Source organism: Triturus cristatus, chromosome 1_2 (genome assembly GCF_964204655.1).
Source record: "Triturus cristatus chromosome 1_2, aTriCri1.1, whole genome shotgun sequence".
Classification (NCBI taxonomy): Eukaryota; Metazoa; Chordata; class Amphibia; order Caudata; family Salamandridae; genus Triturus; species Triturus cristatus.
The window spans coordinates 293,562,421-293,588,742 of NC_140580.1; the positions used below are offsets into that span (position 1 = coordinate 293,562,421).

At 43.6% G+C, this 26,322-nt stretch overlaps 1 protein-coding gene across 6 annotated transcripts in view; it reads left to right on the forward strand.

Moving 5' to 3' along the window:
- Window positions 1-26,322, forward strand: part of ECD (ecdysoneless cell cycle regulator) — a 444,921-nt gene that overhangs the window by 89,809 nt on the left and 328,790 nt on the right. For all 6 annotated transcript variants that reach the window (XM_085603785.1, XM_085603784.1, XM_085603781.1 and 3 more), the window contains 3 exons: window positions 2,108-2,286; window positions 16,601-16,793; window positions 25,909-26,037. In XM_085603785.1, coding sequence (XP_085459911.1) covers window positions 2,108-2,286; window positions 16,601-16,793; window positions 25,909-26,037 — 501 coding nt within the window. The remainder of the gene's footprint in view (window positions 1-2,107; window positions 2,287-16,600; window positions 16,794-25,908; window positions 26,038-26,322) is intronic.

The window sequence follows — 26,322 nt, forward strand, 5'->3', positions numbered from 1 at the left end:
TCTTGTATATACTTTAGTATATACTTATATTTGTATGTACTTTGTGAGCCCTGGAGAGGAGCCCTAGGGCTTGTCTGCGTCAGCTTAGCGACTTTTTTTTCTGTTCAACTGCCTCTATTTAACTGTCTTGTTAGAAAACGACAAGTAGAGGTCAGTAAAATACCAGAATTGCTTTTTACTGAGGGACTTTTTATTTTTTATTTTTCTGGCAACTGTCTCTATTTAACTTTCTTGATAGAAAACGACCAGCAGAGGTCAGTAAAATACCAGAATTACTTTAGCACGCTCTAGATTCCAGTCCATAGAAATTGTTTCCACAAGCACCCGTAGACAATAATATTTTTTTCAAATCTTGTATTTTCAGTGATATGACCACTGAAGGCCCTGAATTTATATTAAAAACAGAGCTTTGGACTATACCATTTCCCGCTGTAAGGCAATATTTCTCTCCATGTGTTCCCATACCTGGCGTGTCATGCATTTTGGTGCTTACTTTCCCTCCATATTAAAGAACAGTAGATGTTGCAGCACCCAGGCTAATGTGCTGCATAGCTAAATACAAATAAGGTCCCAAAGGCGATACCGATTGCATTGCACATGCTTGTTTTCGAAACAGATGGCAGTTGATGGTGCGTATATTAGTTGGATGTTGATGCCTGATGGCAGAGCAGCACTAAAGTGCAACCATCGTAACGTGGGCTCTCTAGCGCCCCCGGATACAGGGTCATAAAATAATATTTAACTCAAAAATATTTTTACTAATTTATTATAAAGATTAACAAACATTTTTTAATGTTCCCTATACTTTAGTATAGGGAGACTCCACATTCAGGGTGGAGATTCCCCATGATAAAGTAGAAGGGAAAGGAAAAACAAAATTAACTTAAAAGAGTAAAAATATTTTTAATGTTATTTATTAATGTAAATTAGGTTCTTTTAAATGTAGAACAAAATACAAAAAATTTTAACTTTTGAATTAACTGATGCCGGGTGTGGTGGCTTAGTGGACTAATGTGTCCATTGTAGCGGACTGTGTTTGACCTCATGGTCACAGATTCAAATCCCGGCAGGCCCACTCAGCCTTTTATTCTTCTGCATTCAATAAAAGGAGTACCATTGAGTTGGGTAACAATAAACATCTGTTATTCAACACCTAGATACCCTTCTTGGTTATCTTTTGCTTTACAAATACATATGTTAAGTTATATTCATGTTATGGTAATTAGCTCTTCATGTTATGGTAATTAGCTCTTTAATTTAAATGTATTTACTGAAATAAAAAAATATTTTCTGAAGTTTAAATAAAATTCCAAACAGTAAAAAAATAACGTTTTTTATTATGCATTAGTAAAAGTGTTGTGTAAAGTAATTAAAGTAATTTAATTATATTTTAATAAAAACTAATATTACATTAACTTATTCTAAAAAGGTTGTATGTGTGTTAATTAGATAATGTCTTATTTTTGAATTTTGTTTTAACATTAAGTCATATTGAATTTTACATTATTTCCTATTGGGTTTATTTTTAGTACCTACCTCCACTATTGTCTTTGGAAGGATGTTGCAGTAGCAGTGGTTAGCCAAGCGTGGTGCTGGGCCTAACTCCAGCTCTGAGCTGGAGTAATTTACTACTGTTTTGGGTCTCTTTTTTTGCCATAGTAATTATAGAAGTGCAGTTTGTGAATAGTAATGGCCTCACTCATTTGTGGGTGGGTGCATGCCCTTTCCTAAACTCCTCCCCAAAGGCATGTAAAGCCTACCTTACTCCCCCGTAAACCCCTCCCATTTATTAGTAAGTACGCCTTTTTTCCAGCCATTCCACTCGTCCCTCCTGTATTAACTACTAAGTAGAAAACGTGCATGTGTGAGGATCTCACCTTAGAAAAGATAGGAGAGGTGGAGAATAACACTCATAGGTTTGAACATAGCATCCTGTAGAGCTTTAGTAGTACTGTTGCTGTACTACTGAAAGTACAACAAAATTCAGTTTATAAATAGGCCCAAATTATCAGTATGATTAGAAGGCCACACTGATTTTTTTATTTAATAAAAAAATAAAATGTATTGACACTATTAACTGGTAGCTAAAATACTTCTGCTTCATCAGGTTTTCTTCCACTGTGGGGAGTTATGCATCATTCCCATGCTCCAAGGTGCTGGAGAAGTATGTGGTTTACAGATCACCAGTCCAACAATCACTCAAGCTTTATCATTGTTATCTGCGCACCCAGGGAAGCTGTTGGCTGCCGAATCCATACGCAGAGCAGTGAATAAACGGTTCAGCGGGTGAGTATCTTTCAGAGTTATCCGTTGATTTATGTCTTTGGGACAGGAGAATTGCATTGCGCAGCTTAACCATGAACAAATAGGGCAGAAATTGGTTTCAGATGTGAATATAAACTTCAGGGTAATTCACAAAAACATTTTTATTCTCAAAAACTCTAAAAATAAATCTTGAACTTACCCAAAATGTAAAAGAATTGTGATTGGTATGGAATAGAAACAAATCCGCCCACTGCTTAATACTGGGTTACAGTGACGGGGAAGTGGAGCACCAGATTCACTACAAATGTTTTCAGGTGGTTGTATATTACACTCCATTGTACTTCGTCATCCTAGTGCTACAATTTAGTCACACCCACTACACTTCCTACCACTACATGGCCCAGATATGTAAAATATTATGTTCGAGGCATATGAGCTGCAGATTATACACTGTGCATAGATCGCCATCTGGTGTTGGGCCCGGATGTTTGCAGTTTGTTTTTCCTCTTGGAAAGTCTTTGGAAGTCACGAGGTCGGAGACTCCTCCTTTGGTTCGTATTGCGCATGGGCTTCGGCTCCATCCTCAGATTGTGTTTTTTCCGCCATCGGGCTCGGATGTAATACTTCGCGCTCCGGTTCCGAACTTTTCCAGTTCAACGATCGACGCAAAATCCTCGCTCATCGAGATTCTTCAGATAATAAATCATCTTAATCACCTTCTCTTCGACACTTTTCCGATTCCGGTCGTCGACGGCGGCCTTCGGGCCTATCCCGGCTCCGGTCTCGGCTGATGGAAAGAACTCCCTTCAAGAAGTGCCCTCGATGTGGGTCCAAATTCCCCCACACCGATCTTCATCAGGTGTGCAACCTCTGCCTCTCCCCTGAACACGAGGCTCGAGACTGTCCCGCCTGCAAGTCTTTTAGATCGAAAAAGACTATTCGAGATCGAAGGGCCAGACGCAACATGGCGCACTCCTCGACCTCCGCTCCAGTCGACATCTTCGGGGACGATGTCGAAGCTCCGGGACAGCAGAACATCGAAGAAGATGACGACGACCTCGTCAGTGCTTCCGAGGCCGACGACTCAGATGTGGAGGACATCACCCCGGCGCAGAGGGTCGTGAGTACTATACCCCCTCCCACACCCGCGCCGATACCCAAAAAGGCTTCGGTCACGCCTTCGCCTTCGAGCCTAGGCAAGACCAAGGACACTGCTTCTAACACCCCACCTTCGGGCCCGGTAAAGAAGCCTCATAAGCCTTCCGGCAGCTCGGGCTCGAGCCAGCCTACCAGCGGTCCCGAAAAACACCCGTCGGCACCGAAGAAAAAATCGGCCTCCACCTCCACACCAAGCTCAGCACCAAAGCCCTCAGTGTCGAAACCCGGCCTCTCGGTGCCGACCAAACATCAGAAGGCCCTCGGCGCCGACACTCCCGTGCCGAAGCCTCTCTCGGCACCGAACAAAAAATCGGAGGTCCCGAAAAAGCACGGCACAGACAAGCCTAAAAAGCTGTCTGCCCCGAAAACCTCGGCGCCGACCGAACAACCAGTGTCGCAAGAACTATTCACCCCGGATCTTCTGCAAAAGACACTTACCAAGGATCCAAAAACTGGACATTTGACACTGTCTTCAAAGAAGAGACATTTGGCCAAACCAGCTCCACCTCCACCTCCAAAGAGGAAGGACACTGCTACCTCCCCTTTCAGAGTGCCTTCCCCACCTCCTCCACCCTCTCCACCTCCGCCCCCTCCACCTTCTCCACCCCTGCCTCATCACTCTCCGACCCTGTCTCCAGACCATGATGATCAAGGGGACCCTTACTACGATCCAGCAGATGTGCCACAAGACCCCACCCCTACTGGATCCCCAGACCCATGGAATGATTATAACAATCCAGACATCCCAGATGTCCCACAGGATGACCTTTATTCATCTAGGCCATCCCCACCAGAAGACTCGTTAGGTTTTCACCACCTACTACAGAGGGCGGCACATTATCACGGGGTAGAGCTACATACTGACCCAGTAGAGGAAGACTTTCTCCTAGACACCTTCGATACTGCACATAGGTCCACTGCTATACTACCTATGTTAAAAGGAGTAATCAAACATGCACCAGAGTTTTTTAAAGACCCAGTCAGGGCTAGGGTCCTAAACCCACGTATAGAGAAAAAATATAAAGCTGCCCCCACAGATCCTGCATACATTAAAGGCCCTGCACCACTGGATTCCTTAGTGGTATCTACAGCTAGGAAGAGATCAAATTCTCAGGCGTCAGGCGAAGCACCACCACCTGACAAAGAGTCCAAGCTCCTAGACGCGTCAGGGAAGCGCACTGCGTCACAAGCTGCCAATATATGGCGTATCGCCAACACTCGAGCGCTATTGGCCAGATACGACAGAGCGCATTATGATGAGTTAGAAACCATCATGCACCATCTCCCTGAAAAATACAGAAATAGGGCTAATGAATTGATTCAAGAGGGAAAAGCTATAACTAATACCTCTATACGCTGTGCCCTAGATGCGGCAGATACAGCCTCCAGGGCCATAAACACCAGTGTCCTCCTTCGTTGCCACGCCTGGCTAAGAGTTTCAGGCTTTAAACCTGAGGTGCAAGCCTCCATATTGGAACAGCCCATTTGATCAACAACATTTATTTGGTCCAAAAGTTGATGAAGCTCTTGAGAAGATGAAGAAAGACTCTGATATGGTGAAATCCATGGGAGCCCTACAGTCACACACTCCGAGACGCTCCTTTCGCCGCTCTTCCTTTCGGGGTACGGGTAGAGGCTACTCCTCAGATAGCGCATCCACGTCCTACAAATCCCCTCCTCAGTCTACCTTCACAAGGGGTTATCAAAGAGGCGGCTTCAGAGGAAATAATAATAAAGGCAGAGGCAAGACAAATACCGCCCGCTCTGCCACACCGCCTACCCAATGACTTTCCCCTGCTCCCTCCAGACCATTCCACTCCGGTCGGGGGCAGAATACAACATTTCCTTCACGTCTGGGAGACCATCACCTCAGACAGATGGGTGACCTAAATTATTCATTCAGGGTACTGCCTAGAATTAACATCTACCCCCCCAAACATTCCACCCAGGCAACGCCCAATGTCACAAGAACATGCCACGTTATTAAAACAGGAAGTAATCTCCCTCATCAGACCTCTAAACATTTACATACATTCAGACCATTTTCACATGGTAACCCTTCAACAGGTTCTTCCACTCCTCTCCCACAACGACTTTCTCACCACACTGGACTTGAAAGACGCATACTTTCACATTCCAGTACACCATGCTCACAGAAAGTACCTCAGGTTTGTAGTGGACGGGCAACACTACCAGTTCAAAGTGCTCCCGTTCGGGGTCACAACAGCACCAAGGGTATTCACAAAGTGCCTAGCAGTAGTGGCGGCACACCTCAGAAGACAACACATTCACGTCTTCCCATATTTGGACGACTGGCTAATAAAAGCCACGTCCTACGACCAATGTGTGCACCACACCACTGCTACAATCCAACTACTTCACCAGCTAGGTTTCACGGTGAACCACCAAAAGTCCCACCTGGTACCATCACACACAAAACAATACCTCGGTGCCACCATAGACACCTCAGAAGCCATAGCCTATCCCAATCCTTCCAGGATTGCAAACATACAGGCTCTGCGTCAAAAATTCATACTTCAACACTCTCTCCCAGCAAGAGTGTTTATGCAACGTATAGGGATGATGGCCTCTTTCATTTTCATAGTGCCTCATGCAAGACTCCAGATGCGTCCACTCCAAGTGTGCTTAGCGCGCCAGTGGAACCAGGCCCAGGGGCAACTGACAGATCTGGTGTTGGTGGACGGTCGCACCCATCGCTCTCTGCAGTGGTGCAACACCACAAACCTTTCCAAAGGTCGACCGTTCTTGGACCCGGTTCCACAAATAACCCTAACAACAGATGCATCGCTCTCCGGCTGGGGAGCTCATCTGTTACATCTCACAGTGCAGGGCACATGGACCCCGCAACAGAAGTTACTCCACATCAACCATTTGGAGTTACTGGCAATCTTTCTAGCCCTAAAATCCTTCCAGACGCAGATTTCAGGCAAGGCAGTCCTCATTCGCACAGACAACATGACTGCCATGTACTACATTTAAAAACAGGGGGGCACACACTCTCCACATCTCTCTCAATTAGCACAGAGCATATGGAGATGGGCAATTCCGCAGAAAATTTTTCTCCTGGCCCAACACGTCCCAGGAATCCAAAACACCATGGCAGATCTGCTCAGCAGACAAACGCAACAGATCCACGAATGGGAACTTCACCCACAGGTTCTTCACCCCTTCTTTCAGAACTGGGGGCATCCACATATAGACCTATTCGCCACCCACGAAAACAAAAAATGCCCAAGCTTCGCCGCCAGATATCCACAACCATTGTCCAAAGGCAATGCGATATGGATGAACTGGTCAGACAAATTTGCATACGCTTTTCCACCTCTCCCACTAATTCCGTTAGTGGTGCGAAAGCTACAACAGCATTCCCTCACGCTCATCCTGGTAGCTCCAACATGGGCCAGACAACCGTGGTACACCACACTACTGGAACTCTCGGTAGTACCACACCAAAAGTTACACCTCTCACCATGCCTCCTAACCCAGAACCATGGAGAGATCAGGCACCCGGACCCAGCTCAGCTCAACCTTGCGATCTGGCTCCTGAGGTCCTAGAATTCGGATACCTTAACCTTCCCCCTGATTGCATGAATATTATCAGAGAAGCTAGATGCCCTACTACTAGGGCATGCTATGCTGCAAAGTGGAAAAGATTTGTTGTTTACTGCCATATCCACACAATCAACCCTCTAAATGTGTCCATACAGCACATCATATGTGACTTGCTCCATCTACAGGGGTGTAACCTAGCATATACATCCATTCGGTTACACCTCGCAGCAATTGCTGCTTACTTACAAAACAGGCAGCACCTATCGCTTTTTAGGGTGCCTGCCATCAAAGCGTTTATGGAAGGCCTCAAAAGAGTAATTCCACCCAGAGTACCACCCTCACCTGTCTGGAACTTGAATATAGTTCTCACAAGGCTAATGGGACCGCCTTTTGAACCATTACATAAATGTGGCCTGCAATTTCTCACATGGAAAACAGCTTTTCTAGTGGCCATCACTTCCCTTAGAAGGGTTAGTGAAATACAAGCACTCACTATACAGGAACCTTTTCTCCAAATGCATCAGAACAAGGTTGTACTCCGGAGCCAACCCAAAATTCCTACCCAAAGTCATTTCTCCCTTCCATCTCAACCAGTCGGTAGAATTACCAGTCTTTTTCTCACCACCTCAAACCGTTGCGGAAAGGGCTTTACACACACTTGATGTTAAAAGGGCCTTACTTTACTACATCCAACCTTTCAGAAAAACCAAACAGCTATTTGTCTCTTTCTCTCCACCACATAAAGGCAACCCTATTTCTAAATCAGGGATAGCTAGGTGGATTGTAAAATGCATACAGATTTGCTACCACAAGGCAAAACGAACGCTATCTGTTTCCCCTAAAGCCCACTCTACAAGGAAGATAGGGGCTTCTATGGCTTTTCTAGGGAACATACCATTAGATGACATCTGCAAAGCAGCGACATGGTCAAAACCGCACACTTTCACAAAACATTACTGTGTAGATGTGCAAACCAAGCAACAAGCTAGTGTTGGCCAGGCTGTACTAAAAACACTGTTCCAAACAACTGCAACGGATGCCGGTGGTCGCCGCTAGGGTTGGGTACTGCTATATAGTCTATGCACAGTGTATAATCTGCTGCTCATATGCCTCGAACGGAATATGCTACTTACCAGTATGCATCTGTTCTTGGCATGTAGAGCTGCAGATCTATACACGCCCACCCGCCTCCCCGGCTACCTGTATCCGTTCCAGTCTATCTTATTTAGATACAACACACATGGGTTTCTTTACTGTTACTACTACGCTCCATCTTTCCCTGCTGGCGAAAAACAATCTGAGGATGGAGCCGAAGCCCATGCACAATACGATCCAAAGGAGGAGTCACCGACCTCGTGACTTCCAAAGACTTTCCAAGAGGAAAAACAAACTGCAAACATCCGGACCCAACACCAGATGGCGATCTATGCACAGTGTATAGATCTGCAGCTCTACATGCCAAGAACAGGTGCATACTGGTAAGTAGCATATTCCTTTTACCTGGGAGACTTTGTTCTCTCTTTTTTAGTCATCCATTGGGTTCCAATGTCCCAAGCACATTGAGCTAGACAGAACAGGCCGGGAGCACATGTTTTAAGGCATGGGCAAAGGGGGGGCTCTGCCAGGGCTCCAGTCTTTTAGGGGGGCCCTGATCGATCCGGCTCTATTCTACACACAATCCTGCCCCGATGGCCTTGAATGATTCTTAAACATAGATTGTTTTAAATACTGCTTTCTTTTAATTTATTTTTAATACAGGTGATTTGTGGGAGTCTTTTACAGACATTATGCAGAGAAATGTTGTGCTTATGTTGTTCAACACCATGCAACATCCATAAAAAGAATCCTTTTACAGATCGAAACGGGACCTAACCTAGGAGAAATGGCAGTGGTTAACAGAGATTATTTACAATAATATTAGTGAGCTGCTTCTATATTACAATATAAAAAACACACATCACTATCCCTGAATATTAGATGTAAACACATATCGAATTTGGGCCAGTGTGCCCAGCAGTGTCAGTGATCTAGCCAAAGAGGACATGAAAAGCTGAAATTGGATCATAAATTCAAAGCTGTTCCAAACAGTGGCCCCAAAATACGTTTGGCCCAGGGCCCCAAAATCCTTAAGTTGCCTCTGGCTGGGAGGCAACCGTCATCTGATGTAACTACAAGAGCTCACTGCTATACCTTCAGGGAACAGATTGTCGATGCTGCGTTGAAGAAAGGAGATATCATGGTGGAGGATGCCAAAATCCAAATTGTTCAAGACCTCTCTGTAATAACTTTGCAGAAGAGACAAGACTTTAAACCACTGATGGATTTTTTACTAAAATTAAAATCAGATATCGCTGGGAGCACTCTGTTCTGTCTCATGTTCATGTGGGAAGGCAAAATGAGATTCATGCTCCTGTGCAGAAGTGAAGGAACCACTGTGGATATACTAAAGCGGGAGAATCCGAAGCAGCCGCAGAGACATACGATTAGCTAAATGAATGATCCACCAAACGACCACTTGAGAGGATAGGTTGAAGATTGAGAGAACTGAAACCTCTCGGAGGACACTGAGAAGAAGAGGAGAGACATCATCAGCAGCCTTAGGTAAACCAAAAAAAGGCCCGTTGAGACTGAGACTGAGTACAATTAGTAGAGCAGGGTACAGCCCTGATCTAGACCTAGCAGCTTTGGTATCCAGATGTACCCTGAATGATGGGAAAGACACTAGAGGTTGGGCAAGCACAGATGGACAGGCATCCAATGAGCCTGATCAATATTTAATCAAGACAATGCTGGAACAGATTTAGCAACAGATTGGTAATGCTAAGACTCATCACTGATGATACTGAGCGCCAGAGGAGGGATTGAATTAAAAAACTTTTTTCAGCCATTAAGTGAACCACTAGGATTGAAGGTCCCTTGGTAGATGAGATGCTCACACCTCCCAGGCACTACACCCGACCCAAAACAAGCAGCAAAAAACTTCTTTCAGTGGATCACAGATTGCACCGACACTATTTTCCCACTAAGACAGCCAAGTCCAAAGGACCCACCAAAAGAGCCAGCTGGTTCTCTGAAAAACTGCATTCTGCCAAGTGCAACTGCCGACAACTAGAAGAGAAGTGGCGCATTGACAAAAAGGCAGAAGACCGCACCGCCTTCAGGACAGCACTCAACCAGTAGCACTGCCTACTGACAGAAACTAAGAAGAATGCCCTAATAGACCTCCTCAAAGCTGCCAGCACAAACCACAGTAAGGAACTCTTCGCCATCACAAAAGAGTTCTCCAATCCCGCCGCCACCGAGAATGACATCACATCCTCCCAGGAACTGTGCGACAATCTTGTTGACTTCTTCCATGACAAGATCTCGGCTCTCTATGAAAACTTTAAACACCAACGCTCTGCCACAGAGAGTATCGGCCTGCTCACACACTGGAACACTAGCCCCGAACATCTGCTCACCCATGGGACCTCCTCTGCATGCAAGACCCATCTCCATCATGAACTCCATGCACTCTGGAGCACCCACGGACCCCTGCCCCCACCACGTCTTCACCTTGGAACCAAAACACTCAGTGATAAGCTCAGGAAATTCCTGAACACTTCCATTAACTCTGCCTCCTTCCCTGAGGACTGGAAAATATGCCAAAGTGAAACCCCTCCTGAAAAAACACCCGCCAACCCAGTGGAACAGAAAAACTACTAGCCCTTCTCACTTCTCCCACATCCAGTAAAGGTCCTCAAGAAAGCAATCAACCAGCAACTCATCCAGCATCGTACCTCCTGGACCCCTCGCAGGCCTGATTCTGAGCTGACCACACCACCAAGAACACCCTGATCACAGCCAATGATGCCATCTGGGTCCTCCTGGACCTCAGAGAAACAGCTGCCCTCATCCTCCTGGACCTCTCGGCCACTTTTGACACCAGCTCCCATCATATCCTGATAAACAGACTCCACATCACTGAGAACCAAGGAGACACCCTGAAATGGATTGCCTCTTACCTCACCGGTAGAATCCGGAGAATCCATCTCTGACAGTACATCTCGGAGTCCAAGATCATCTGCGGGGTACCCCAAGGAACATCTCTGTGCCACCCTCTTCAACACCTGCATGACACCCCCCCCCCCCCCCAGCTGACACCGTCAGATCACACTGATTCCACATCATCTCCTAAGCTGACGAGACCCAGCACATCATCTCACTGTCCAAAGACCCATCCACCACTAGAAGAAACTTCCACAGATGCATGATGAACATTGCTGACTGGATCAAGGACAACTGCCTCAAACTCAACATGGACAAGACGGAAGTCCTCATCTTCAGGAACACCCCACCATGGAGTGACGCATGGTGGCCTGTGGAACTCAGCCCACCCCACACGGACAGACCACACCTGCAACCTCTCCGTCATCCTGGACAGCAAGCGATCTATGAAGAAACAAGTCAACACAGTCTCATCCGCCTGCTGCCACACCCTTTGCATGCTACGCTAGATCTTCAGTCACCACCAGAAGTACCGTCACTCAGGCTCTCATCACCAACAGACTGGAGTACAGAAACACACACTACGCTGGATTCGCTGCCCGCTTCCTGAGGAGACTCCTGACAATTCATAACTTAGCGGCTAGACTCCTCCTAACCTCTCTAGAAGGACCCACCTCAAGAAATTACGCTGGCTCCCGAGCTAGAAGAAATGCCAGTTCAATATGCTGGCCCACAGTTACAAGGCCCTGCACAATGAGAGACCAGCATACATCAACAAATGCCTCACCTTCCACCAACCGACCAGACACCTTCGATTTGCTTCCCTTTAGCTCACAGACATCCCATGGATCCACCAAACCAACAGAGGAGAACGCTCCTTCTGGCACCTGGCAGCCATGGCTTGGAGCAAACTTCCCCTGCACCTTAGAACCACACCATCGATCCAACAATTCAGGAGAGAACTCAAGACCTGAAGGAACAACCCACCTCGCAGCAGCCAACATCTTCAGCGCCCTAGACCCTCATGGATGATTTGCCTTGCTCTACAAACGTCTGATTGATTGATTGAGATCATGTAAAATAATTACCCACTCTGAGAAAGAGCCCTGTGTCAACTGCTAATGTTTTTGGGTTTTTAAAAAAAATAAATCTTATTTTGCCAATGGAGAAAAAAACAATGGTATCAACAGACAGGGAAACATGAGGGCAAATAAGCAGACACCAATCATAAATACATTGCGGATACAATAATAACAATAACATTTTTACATAAATAGTAAAAAAAAAAAAAATAGTAATAACAGAAATAATAATAGTAAATAATATAGATATAAGAAGAGGATATAAGTAAAAAAAAAAATACATTTTGTAGCACACAGCCGGCAATATAACACATCCAGCTAGCGACTTGCAGATTAAGGTGTTAACAATACACCAATATTTGATTAGTCCCAGTGAAGGCTAGACCAAGTGCGTTCAAATTTAGCACAAGAGGAGGTGCCCCTGGCTTTGGCGAGCGCCAATTCCATCTCATAGACCCCCCTCAGTATCATCCGCATCTCCGTGAGTGTCGGGCATTTCGTCTCAATCCAAACCCTTGCAATACCAAGACGACAACAGGCCATAATAATGGAAAAAAGAGCGTTAGATATTAGGCCGGAGTCGTCTATTAAACCCATGAGTATCTCTTTCTCAGAAATAACGATATTCCTACCTGCCAGTTTACACAGTTCCTCAGTTACCTGAACCCAGTATGTGTTCAATTTCGGGCATGTAATAAACATGTGTCAACTGCTAATTTAAAGTGCTCTCACTTAAAATTTGGGGGGCTAAACTCTCCCAACAATAGACGACCACTTTGCAACATGTTTAGAAAAAAGCCCTTGATCTCGTTAGTACGAGTAATAGGAAATATCCCATGCAATACTGGGCGTCAGCACCTACTAGGACAGTGACAATTTTTTCAAAGAACATGCTGGCAGGCGGGAAGGTTACTATGCGTAGAGATACAGAGGGGGAAGATTCCTGAAGATACAGAATTGGGGGCACAGTTCAAGTGTATATATATATATATATATATATATATATATATATATATATATATATATATGATAGTGGGTGGAAGTTAAATTTAGCCTGTACAGGGGAAATGTTGGGGGACACATGCCAGGGACATTCTCTAAGGATTACAACGTCTCTTGGCCCAGTGTGAACTCGAGATGCATGACACACTGTGCACCCAAATAACAGGGACCATTCTATGATCGATCATACCCTAAAGTCCCACCCGTTAACTGCGCAGAATCTAAGTTGCAACTATCTCTGATATTTATCAGAGTTGGACCATGTCCCTATCAAAATTACCTGGAGAACCAAGCCTCTTGCTTCCTCTCTCACCATGCCACTCTCCCTGGAACCTACTGGCTAATGTCCCTGGGCATATTTAGGCACTGGATGATAACACAGGAAGTAGCCCAGTCAATTTGGGGTTTTCTTTTACAATAAAGAATGTGATGCCCCAGGGGTGATGAGGTGGGATGCCTTTGAGGTGACAATTAGAAGGGAGGCAATGACTGCTGCAAAGCGATGGAGATCAGGCTGGTAAAGGACAATTTGGTTTTGGAATTAGCCACCCTAGAAAAGCTTCATTAGCACAACCCGTTCATTAGAACCCATAGGAATGCAGCTACTCTGAGGGGTCAATTAAGCATCCTACAAACGAATCGGGCCGAGAAGTCACTTCTGAAGTTGGGGTATACATTTTATGAAAAGGGGAGTAAGTTAGGCATGCTCCGACCCTAGACTGCTAGGAGATATACAAGAAAGATAAGGAGACCTAATGGGACCTTTGCGACTACATGGGTTGGCATGAAGATTTTTATTAGGGTCCTAGCAAATAGACTGGCACTGCTCCTTCCAGGCTTGATTGATGCTGATAAGGTAGGGTTTGTAACGGACAAACAGGGTAGTGACAACATCAGGAGAGTTGCTATCTCATGGAGAAGGTTACCGTCAAGAAAATTAATGTGATCCTTTTCTGCCTTAATGCCAAAAAAGTATTAGTTCGGCTCAGCTAGCAACACGTAGAATCTCTCCTGGTTAGATTAAATTTTGTCCCTGGAGTAACAGGCTGGATTTTAGTCAACTACAAACTTCACCAACCAAGGATTAGAGTTAACGGAGTCCCCCACAACCATTCTCTGTACAGAGGGTCACAAGACTGGGCTGCCGTGTCACCGCTCCTATTTTACTTGACTTGAGAGCCCGTGGCTAGTGCCCTTAGATGATCTGAAAGAGTCAGAGGTATTACATTCGGAAGCCAGTAGTAGACTGTTTGCATGTTTGCGGTTGGTGTCCTGTTGACACTCTCAGATCTTGAGATCTCCCTCGAAGCAAAGGGTGTAATTTTGACTGACTTTGAGGAAGTCTGTGGCTTTAAGGTCAACCAGTGAAAGTAGAGATTTTGAACCCAACGCTGCAGAGGGAGGGCATGAATCGGGTATGGTAGTTTGCCCTTTTCGTTGGACCACCCTCCACTCCGATACTTAGGTCGGAACTTCACTAAGGCGGTAGAACCTTGATATGGGGCTAATTAGATGAACCTAAAAAAGCTAATTAAGTCTGATCTCCTTAGATGGAACATCTTATAAAACCCTGGATGAGGTAGGTTTCAAGTGCTCATCATTAATATCCTCCCACTGGTTCTGTATCTCATTTAAGTCTCTTCCGGTCCCAAACCCTGAGAGAGTGCTTGAGTCCTTTCAGCGAGGTATAACTAGCTTCATGTGAGCAGGAAAAGGGTCCAGGGTTGTAAGTAAGCTTTTGGAATATCTGAGCATAGGTCCCTTCTGGAAAGAACTTCTGAATCCTATTAAGGCAATTTTATTCGGAGGGATGTGCCTGCTGATCCAGGAGTAGTGTTGTTGGCCTTCAGGGAAACATTTTGAATTCCTCACACATAGCGATTTGAAACTTTTATGGCACTTACTGGGAATGGTTAGAATTCTAATAGCTGCCTTCTGGGAAAACATCACCGAACCCAGTTTGGCACACTTGTTCGGAGAGCTGAAAAGACTTTGGCTCCTGAAACACTGACTCACGACCTGAGCCATATGAAAAAGGAATTTGCAGCCTTACGATCCCTGTTGAGTGAGTACTTATCCAGACTTGACCATCAACATTTAGCTCCACCTAAGCTAAGGGCCTTGTGATTGTTTATGTAACATGTTGACATCTGTATCACAACTGCTGTGCTATGTGTGTTTTGTAGAGAGATGTTTGCTGAGAGCCACCCATGAGTGGACAATATATGCAACTGTGTATCTGAGAGGAGGGCAAAAGTCGCACTTGTGTGGGTTACAGGGGAGGGTATGGTATTTTCTTGTTGATGACATGTTTTACTATCCTGTTGGAATATCAATACAAAGATTTCAGTGTAATTGAGGATTTGGATTTTAAGTGAAATTGTGATGTAGTAACTTTTAGCTTCAAATGGTTATAAAATTGTGACTGATTTAGGTGACATTTACTCTGGAGATTGGCAAAGGACATCGGCAAAGCTCTAGAGCGCAGGTCTTTCAGTCAGAATATCCCACACGAAATCCAGCTGTTGTAGAGCTTTCTGTAACCATTAATCTTCAAGTTTAAAACATTTTTTAGGGATGCAAGATTAGATTTTCCAGGTCGGCTGTCTAATTTACAACATAATTGTACAAGGACCCTTGCCATGTCCATATAGTCCTATTGATCTTTCAAGTAGATGAAAACCAGTTGGTAATTTCTTTTATAGTTCAGACCAACTCTCCCAACCCCTAATTCTTTCACTCCCGAATGCTCAGTGCTGCGAAGCAGGTTTTATGACACCTTCAGCACTTTGCTGTAAGACCCCTGAACAGTAGCATTACATCTGCACCAATAAAATGATTCCCCACTGTGTTTGTGGTAGGCACATTACTTGGGGTCTGTTCATCTTCTCAGAATTTGCATTCTGGATAGTTCTCATCAGAACTTATTGTATAGGCATCACATATTCTAACTTTTCTTTAATATGGGGAAATTGCAATTGTATTGAAGATACTACCTCATTTTGCAGTAATGTCTCAAGCTTTACACAATTGAGTATTGTTTGGATTATGTGTCCAGACCAGAGGACAGCATTTTGATTTTCTCTGCCTTGAGCTAACTGTTTAATACATTTGTGTGTCGGCAACTATCAAACAAGATCCTTCCGAGCCCATAGCCAAGACAGTCCAATGATAGCCTCTCCTATGCACATCACGGCCTCTTTCTTTGCTGCTGATGCAAACGATGAGTATCTAGACATGTTCGTGTGTTTTATTGGTGAGAGTTTTACTTTGTGGCACTGCTTGTGGTGTGTGGTTTGCTGAACTGACTTCACTTTACTGCAGTTATTTCATTTGGGAAGCTCCTGGCGTCGTAATGGCCTTTGAGGCACACCTTTCCTTTGAACGTTTTGCATGAAACAGCATTTTTCCAATTGAACTACCCCATTTAAAAAATCTCTGTCCTCTGTGATTCCGGTACTAATCCATAGACAAGTCAAAGATGCAACATTTTACAATTTAATTTCTCTCAAGATTTTAATTTTGTGTTCCAGATACCCTGAGAAAATTCAAAAGTCCTTGCACCATGCTCACTGCTACCTTCCAGTAGGCATTGCAGCCATATTGAAACAACACCCTAAGTTAATAGCTGCAGCAGTGCAGGCCTTTTACCTGAGAGATCCCATTGATTTACAGTGCTGTCGCACCTTCAAAATATTTCCTCCAGAACCACGAGTGCTGACGACGGTAAGAATCTTCATCTTCTTTCACTCATGCTGTGCAGAAGCAGTTTACTTGCATATCAAACCAAACAGTACTGTTGCTTTCATTTGTTTAAAATCATTCATACTTTGTGACTTCCATGTTAGGAATCATTACTGTATGATTCCTTCATTTCATAATAATCTTGGCAGTGAACATTTGGTTTACAAATGTCAGTTTGGTGACATCTGAAATCATTTAGAGACATCAATCTGGCTATTTGACTCATATTTCTGTGGATTGACACTGCCCACCAACACAGCAGCCTCTGTCCAGCTAGAACTCGTTGACTTATTTTTATGTTTGAAGTCGGAGGCATGGTTTAGCCCTCAGAAATACTTCAACCAGGTTTGTTCTGGTCAAAGATTTTACTTTCTGACTTTAGTCATTTAAGCCATTATCTACCACATTATCTACTCTCCAGAATCCCTCAGAGGCACTTTGAAGCTCACAGGGTGCTAGTCAGAGGCCAAACAGCAGGGTTTAGTCCAGGTCCAGTTGCCACTGATCGACTGGGCAATTGAGGGAATAGGCCTCTTGTAGCTTGTGTCCCTGTAGATTTAACAGGAGGTCAGTCTTATAATCATTTTAATCCTCTTCCTTGTTTTGGGTACGAGAGAGATCAGGTTGAGTCCTATAGGACTTGTCTCAGGTCACTCACAGGTTCAGTCCACTTCTGATCTTCCTTAGGTCCTGGAGTATTCTGAAGTGGGTGCATGGAGGTGTCACATTTATTTCTGGCACAAGCTAGTGGGAGGGAATGATTCCTAGACATGCCTCAACGAATGGAGTAAAATTCACAGGGCCAACCCTACCCACTTTGGACATTCTCAAGCTGGTGAAAGTATTTGGCCACACTAAATTTGAGCTCTGAGGGTGTGTGTGTGGGGGGGGGGCATATATAGTAATCCTAGTGTCCTCCCACATCTAACTAATTCCAGTTGGGGCAGTGACTGTACCTACAATAAACCCAGAGACAGAAGTCTAGTAAAACAAAAGTAGGGTTTTGCCAGCCAGTCATCATCGGGGGAGAGGAGTGGAAACGTCTAGGAGGACGGCGAGGGGCGCACCTTGAGGCAAGTGTGACTACAGGGGTCCCTTTTACCCTCTTCCCATGGGACAATGCGGACCCTTCCTTGTGGTTTAAAAAATACAGTTCAGTTAGTGGATGACACAGGTCACCCTACACAGTGGTAACATCTACCGGATTTGGTAAGATAGCCCTAGTTTTTTCGTCCTAATGAATGCCACGGACCCTTTGGGCCACAATGGCAGAAACATGTTGACGACAATTGTAGTGACGGGGTACTAGTTCCCCCAATCCCCACATTTTAGCTTTCAATACCAAGTAAATACCCAGCGAATAAATGTATTTTGGTTTTTACTTTGGTGTTTAAGAATCAGTTTCCCACGGGCCTCCACTTAGATTTTAGAAGCGCCTCCCTGTCTCCAGGTGTAGGTCTGCTTCTACCAAACACAGTTTCTAAAGAGCGAGGACTGCCAATGATGAAGCATGACACCTTGTGGTGTGTGAGGACAGTCCTTTACATTTTTGAGCTGCCCAGCACCCCACTAACTAGTGCTTAGTGCTTGTCAGTTTTCAGTCACTAGTCTCAAACAACTATTCATTCAGGGTAGCTTCTTTGTGTGTGCTTTGTCAGCAACCAGTCAGTTGTTACACAAGAATTATTTTGGCATCCTATGCCCCCAAGTGTTATATGTAAATCCAGCAGACCTATCAAGCAGAATTTGATATTCAAGCAGGATTTTACACTGTATTGTCAAAAAGAGTGCTAATAGCCCCACCCCGCATATTTGATGAGGCTCAGAGGACTCCTCTCTGCCCATTCAGGTCAGCCTATTGTTTGCTCCTGGGAGTCACTTGACACCCTTTTTTACACCTATTCAAAGGCTAATTTCTGTATGGCAGAAGTGGGAGAACAAATGCAAATGTAGCCTCCAGCAACTTCAGGCAGGGAAAAAGAAAATTTCCAAAAGTTACTTTTTCCTACAAAACAACCGGCTTCACCATTGAATTGGATTTTTTATAACTATTAAAAATGGTTTTATAATTACTTTATAATTATTTTTCTAGCTAGTTCCATTCCTGAGATAAATTATTAGAACTTTTAATCTGTTCTCTGATTTTCTTCATAGGGCAGCTGGGCCTGGCATAATGAAAAATAGCTTTTTGTTGCTATTCACTGCAAGGACAAGTTAACATTACATTTCTACATGTCCTACTTTTAAATACTGTGTACCCTGCCTTGAGGGCGACATAGCCTCTACATAATGGTGACTTATAATTATTTAAAAGTCAGATTTCGACGAGTCACAGGGATTTATTTTCACACTCCGATTTCAATTTTTACACTGCTACAATTAATCTACAATGATAGGCCTGAAGCAATGTTTTACACTGTCTCTGTAGTGGAGAGCACAATAGGTTCTGTAGTCCACTAATGACATTTAGCTTGCAGTCCTTGGGTACATTTTGTACCATATACTAGGGACTTATTTGTTTAATTGAATATGCCAATTAGGAATATGCCAGTTCAACCATGTTTAAAGCACGGGCACTTTACCACTGGTTAGCAGGGTTAAAGTGCCCAGTCTTATAAAGCCATAAAAAAAATAGGGTCCAGGAAAAGGTGAAAAATCCTAGTTGACCACACATAGGCAGATTTCCTTCAACTTATTCCTGGAATTTGTGAAGAGCTGTGAGGGGGTGAGTAAACTAAACTGGCCCAGAATAATATACATCATCACCTAACCACCCCCGCCCCCTCCTCGTGGCCTAGTACCCATTAGTCAAAAGCATAGTGTTACTGATTAAATGTTTACTAAAAGCAAAGTATAGGCAGCTTGCCTCTGCCTCTGTCCCTATTGACAGAAGAAGTTTGACAATTTGACAAAGTTAGCTAAAAAAATAATTATCTTTTGTGTTGCTCTTTGGGAGTCAAGAGGATGGCTCTAATGTATCCTTTTGAAATAAGTGTCACACAGGCAACCAGGAGCATTACTTTATGGCAATGGTAGCACACTTTTGCGTAGAGGGAGTGTACTTTAACCTGATCATGATGGAACTGGAAGGATTTGGATGTGGGTGGAGCCAAGAAGCAGGTAGAGGCAATCTTTGACAAGGCTTCCCATTTCCACTTTGGAAAGTTGAAAAATGGTTCATTGTGGAACAGATTTAGCTGTAGGTCAGAGTAAATTGATGAAAGTGTTGAAAAAGATAGGTTGAGATGGTACAGGAATTCTGGTATGATTTGTCCAGGGAATCCACCCAATCATCAGTAGATCATTGTCAACACTCACTGCTTCCAGGACAAGTGGTGCTTAAATCGAGGAAGACAAGGAGAAGGCTGCTGTTGGAGAATTCCTGACTGCCTGGAGAGGAATTGAGAACTGTTCCATCACTGCCTTCACAGTCCTTTTTCCTTCATTTATTTATTTGTTTAGCAGTTTCACAGAGCTCCAGGTCCCAACAGGAATTTAAGTGCGTGACATAGAACAATAAACTGAGTACATTAAAGCGTTTTTAAAAATGGTGCGCTTTCAGAATGCTGTGGGGAGAAAACGGAAGCAGGGATAAAGTGAGGGAGAGGTGGAATATCAAGAAGCCTGTATCAGTGTCTGGCTTCTGCTCTTGGGTTGGCTTCAGCCTGGCATCTAAAATAGAACCGATTCAGAGCTTAAGAGCTTAGGGTCCAAGGTCTCCGAAGTAGGTTAGGCGTAGGTGAGGTTTCATAACTTTTATGAAGTATAGGAAGTCAAGTGCTTATCTCAAGTGCAGAGGTAAAGTGTTCCATGCACTTGGAGCTGAACCTGAGAAGGATTGTTCAGAACTAGAGAGTAGATGAATTTTGGTATTTACAGGTACAAAGACGGTTTGTTTCGGGATTCTCTTATGCCTTTTTCAACAAGCACTAAATTAGCTAGGTAATTAAGTTTGTGTTGATGAAATGCCTTGCAAGTGAGGCACGTTTTAAACTTTCAGCCACATCTCACCAATAAAAACGTGATCTCCTCTGGCTCCCTCTCGAGGCCATTCTAGCGATAAAAAATGATGAGACAAGAAGATTGGGGTTACATGTGTATACAAAGTAGGAAGATTGCACCCATTTATCAGGAAGCATCAAGAAGGTACCTGTTAGGTGTCAGAGGAGACTCAGGACATCCATAAGAGGCACAGAACCAACCTGATTTATGTTTCTTTCACCACCTTCTGCAAAGGCCTCAGTGTACAATATATTGACCGTCTTATCAGTTTCCGTAAGGGATGTTACAACATTAAACATCCCTTTCAGGGCTCTCCAAAGCAGTTATCTTTGAGACACATCAGCACGCAATGCCATCATAGTGTCCTGGAGCCAACAATTGACATTTTTCTTACACTAGCAATGAAAAAATCTGAAACAACTTGTTAACTTAATAAATAGAGAACTTATTAAAGGTTTTGCTTTTGTCAGATCATTACGATGTTTACTCAAGCTAACTTGGTTAACTGTCAGGAGGAACCCCTATTACGTTCTATACTTCAACTCAGCATAGGCTGTTTTACCTTGACTGCGCAGTAGCTGTTACTGTGCTGCAGTTTACTACTTGAAATGTTTTGGATGGAAACTGTTCACACTTACATACTCTGCCGCCTCTTGAATTTAGAACTGGGATATGTTACCCGCTAAAAGACACGTCTTTCTCTTCTCTCCTGCATGTGAAATCCATGATCACTGTATCCGCTTTTTGCTGAGTAGGATATGCGTTGACCCAGGCAACTACATCGTACTTGTTGTAATGATAAATAAACATTTTTAAAAAATGAATCCATTGATTTGACAACTTGTCAAGAGGAAGCAGTCCTGAAACATTTTCTGCAAAACCATAGCGTAGCAAATGTGGCCTAGTTTGTTTCCTTGATTAAGCTATTATAGCATATTAGCGATTATAGCTTATGAAAGGTATCAAAAAGGTATACCTCCAGTCAGATCTTCTTGCTCGTGTGAAAGTGTAAGTGAATTCCTTTCAAGGTTCAGGGTCCCTGTTCCATGACCCCTCTTTAATTCCATGCACTAGTTGCCTCTCGTATACCTTTTTTGGTTGCTGTTACCTCATCCCTCGAAGTAAGCAAAACGCAAATGTTGAATTTGCCTGCGCCCTATTCAGCCTTCCAACAAAATTAAGTTAGCTAGGAGAACCTGCCTGTCCCTCATGTAAAAAGTAGTTTTCAATTTCCACAGAATCACAATGAATTCCTCTTCCACTTTTTTTCAAACCCCATTATTTCCTACTGAGAGATCACTCCATGCTTTGGATGTGAGAAGGGTTTTACTTTCTAGATAAAAATCACAGGGCATCAAAAAAAGTAATTGTAACTATCAAAACGTACTAAACCGTAGCAAGATTGAATACTTTGTATTTAATAGTTTGCATGTAGGGAGCCAATAAACCTTCCCAAGAGACACAAGACTTGTCCTCAAAGAAAAAAACAGCGCTTACAGTCGTACTGAGAAAGGTTCCAATTTCAGACATGTGAAAACCAGCCAACAGAAGATCTAATTACACCTTTACTATTGACTATTTTTTCAATTCAGACTCCAGGGCAGACCTCCAAGAGGGCCAGTCTTCGTTGCTAATTATTTTTGGTTAATTTATTCTATAAGTATTTTTTAAAATGTTTTTATCGTTGTTAACAGACACTTTTCCTGGAGATGTGCTGGCTATTATGTTCAGTGTTTATGACTAGCAACGAAGCCTCCATGATGGAGAAGGAGAGGTTGTTTATTCGTAATCGTAGTCTGGAACCACTGTTATCTTCATTGAAGTCGTAGACTCCCCTCACCCACCATCTCTCTATTAGATTCATGCAAACCTGCCATCTTGAAACCATTTTTCATCCTGTGTGGGGCACGGTTTCCAGGACGTCGAAGCCTGAACTGGTATGGGAGCACAGGGGAGGGGCATGACTGGCAGAGCGGGTTGGCCACTCTTTCCCATTTCTACAAAAGGTAAAGGGTATTGAAGCATGCTGCTGAGTAGAAATGTCCAGGTCACTTGATACTCGCCATGTGATACATTCTCTTTACCGAGTGACTGTGAGCAGAGTGCCAATATATCGAACACAGTGGCTCCTTTCAAGTAGGTAGGTATGTTCAACTTCCTTTATGTTCAGGATCCTGCTGCTCCATAAACATGAACAGACCATGTCAGTACAGGCATTGTGGTGCAAACAACGCACTGTCTACATTAAGAGTACAGTATGGAATGGGGGCTGTATTGGTGACACTGCAAGACCAGTCTCCCTATGGTAATATTCCAGGAAGAAGGGAATTCTGTGCCTGAGTCGTAAATACACTTTATTTCTGGATGTCCCTTTAACAATGACCAAAAACAAACCGCGAGCATTGACTAGACACATCGGCAACATTGTCACAAGTGAAAACCATCAATAGAAAACAAGGCAACAATGACGCTGCACTATTACTAAAAGCACCGCATGTAGTGACATGCAATGAATTCATATACGTGCAAAAGTACACTTTGAGTGATCGCACATATTGAATACGCTGCAGCTTTAATCAGTGAACGCCTGCAATTAGAGGAGTTGTATGGAAAACTTCTTTTGTCTTTCAACCATACAGGGCAAAGAGGGACTATACACCAAAAAGAGAGTCAAACCCAGTCTTGGTCCTGAGGAGTCCCCAAAATCACGAGGTTCGAAACACTTCGACCTCTACTCATTTGGGAGTTGTTGGACATAGCAACTATACAAAGGCAACCCAGAAAAAGTAAAATTAGGGGACTGGTCTTTGTTAAAATGAATTAGTTGTTATAACCCCTTCACATGCTATAATTTCCGTAGTCTAGACAACTGAGTTACAACTGCAGACTCCTCCTGTTTAAAATTTATGACTGGTATATTGTATTGTATGTGTAATGTAAAATGTTTACGTGTGTAAAAAAAAATTTATTTTATTTTTTAATGTTTTTGTGGACCAAATAACTCATACAACTTTTGGCAATATTATCCAATGTCTATGATTTGTTAATGCAAAATTAATTCACGCAAATTAATGTTTAAGCTACTGTATTTATCAAAAAACGAGGTCAGCTAATTAAATGTATTGATCTGCAAAGAATGAATAACAGTGTTGGCTAAATAATTATTAGTCAAGGTTTTTTGTTGTCATATTTAAAAGTGGTCTAACCTTGCTGATCAAACAGACCCAACCCCTTTGTACAGACTTTTAGAAGGCATTTTCCTGCACTTAGCCCTTTTGTGCCTGTAGCCGGTCTTGGGTCACATGACTGGGTGTAGCAGACAGTTAGACTTTATGAATTCCTCCCAGACAGCCACACAATAGAGGGATTAGGTGTGCCTGAATAGGTCATCTGCTGACAGGATGTGGCGCGAAGCTGTAGACAGCCTCACTTACAACTGAATGGCCTGTGCTCTGCCTTCAAACTAAGGGCTTAACTACTGCACATTGTTACTGCATCCAGCTTGGAGTCTGAGCAGGGAAGGCTGGGAATTCCATGCAGGTTTAAAACCACCGTCTTGAAGCTTCTCCCACCTTCAAGAACTAGGACTCCATGGTATTAAAAGAGAACCTCAGACACCAACTCTATAGTACACTTCTGGACCTGTTGATACTCTGTTAGGAAGAAGGACTGCTGTGCTGCTATAAGGACTGTCACACAGCTGGACTGCTGCTCTGAATGAACTACTGCCATGCTGTGTTGGCCTGCTGTCCTCTTGCCTTGGGAGGAAGAACTGGACCTGCAACCTCATCTTGAACACAGGACCCCAGAGTGACTCCAAGAGCTTGTCTGGTGGTCTCCTGATCTGAGCCTCGGGGACAAAAAAGGCTTCCCAACCCACTCCTGGATCCAGCTGCAGTGAATTCCTCTCCCCAAATGGTGCCCGTCAGGTCCTGGACCCTTGCTGTGGCTCAGCGAGCCTAAATAAAGCTTTTGGGCTATACACAGTCACTAACAGGCCTGTTCACACCGAGACCAGGCCATGCGCACTGAAAATCAGCACAAAGCGCTGTCAACCCATCTCTTCGCACTACAGTATTGACCGCTCACGGGGGACCGCCAACACAAAGCTAAAGCCCGCCTGTCTGCGACACCCAGCCTGCTCTTCGTTTATCCTCGCCAGCTTTCTGCAGTGCTCTCCTTGTTCCTCACTGCCCTCTCCAATGCAAACAGGACTCTTGGTAGAAAACTTTAGATGGTGAACCTTCAGCAGGACTAACTTGGGACTGTAGCCGACTTGCGCTCCATCACGGTCAGCCTGAACTTGTGACTTTGACCTGGTCCTGCGCGACCAGATAGCCGCAGTTGGCTCTTTGTGCTTTGTAGGTGGATTTTTGTTGTTTTGGTCTTGTTTCCTTTATTAAATTCTGCTCTACTTTTCTAACTTGGGGTGGGATCTTTTTGTGAATTGTTTTCACTGTTTGAAGTGGTGCACGAATACTTTACATATTTCTTCTAAGTTAAGCCTGACTGCTCTGTACCAAGCTACCAGAGGGTTGAGCACAGATTAATTTAGGGGTTGCATGTGCCTTACCCTAACAAGTATATTGGTTGCTGCTTAACCAGGTCTCAAACCCCCGTCAACCAACAACCCAATTTCTCACAGATTCCAAAAAGGCCCTCCATTTATCTAGTAAAATGAAATGCGTCATCCCCTCTACAATACAGACTGAAACGCAAACCAGTTCAGATTTTCTTTACAGTTTTACATTTGGAAACCGACAATAGTATGAGATTTCCTCCTGACAAGTTTTTATACTACCAATATGGCAGATGTTCAAATGTTATTTCTGCTGTTCACAGAATTGTCAGTGATATATGTGAAAGAAACATTTGCAGTGAAGTTTTGTTAAGAAACAACTTGAGATCTTTGGGTAAACATTTATGTTCAAACAAATATGGAAATAATCTTTAAAGAAAGTATAAATAGGAACAAAAGCACCAGTTTCACAACTGAACTACACCTACATAGTGCAAACAGAATACTGTTTTTGTACTAGTATTACAGTTTTTGAGAGATTAATGCATATATAAATGTTTTGTTTTGCATTTACAGGTAACCTTCACAAAGTGTTTATATGCACAGTTGATGCAACAGAAGTTTATTCCTGACAGACGTAGTGGGTACAGACTGCCCTCTTGCACCGACCCTCTATTCAAAGCAGCCGACCTAGGAATGAAATTGGTACTTTTTTTGTTTTGTTTGTCCATTTTATAAATGTATGGTTTGCCTCGAAAGACGCAGATAAAGCTGATGGTATGATAAAAGTGTTCAGATGAAAAACTGTAATAGGGAGAAAAATAGACGTTATGTTTCTGTATAAATTATTGATGAGACCACATGCAAGCTTTTATAACTTTTTGGAGAAGTAGGGTCATAGATACTAGTCAGTTTAACTCAGTAGAAGGTGTTGGTACTCCTAATACATCTAGAGAACGTCACAACTAAAATAACATAAACATATCTGTC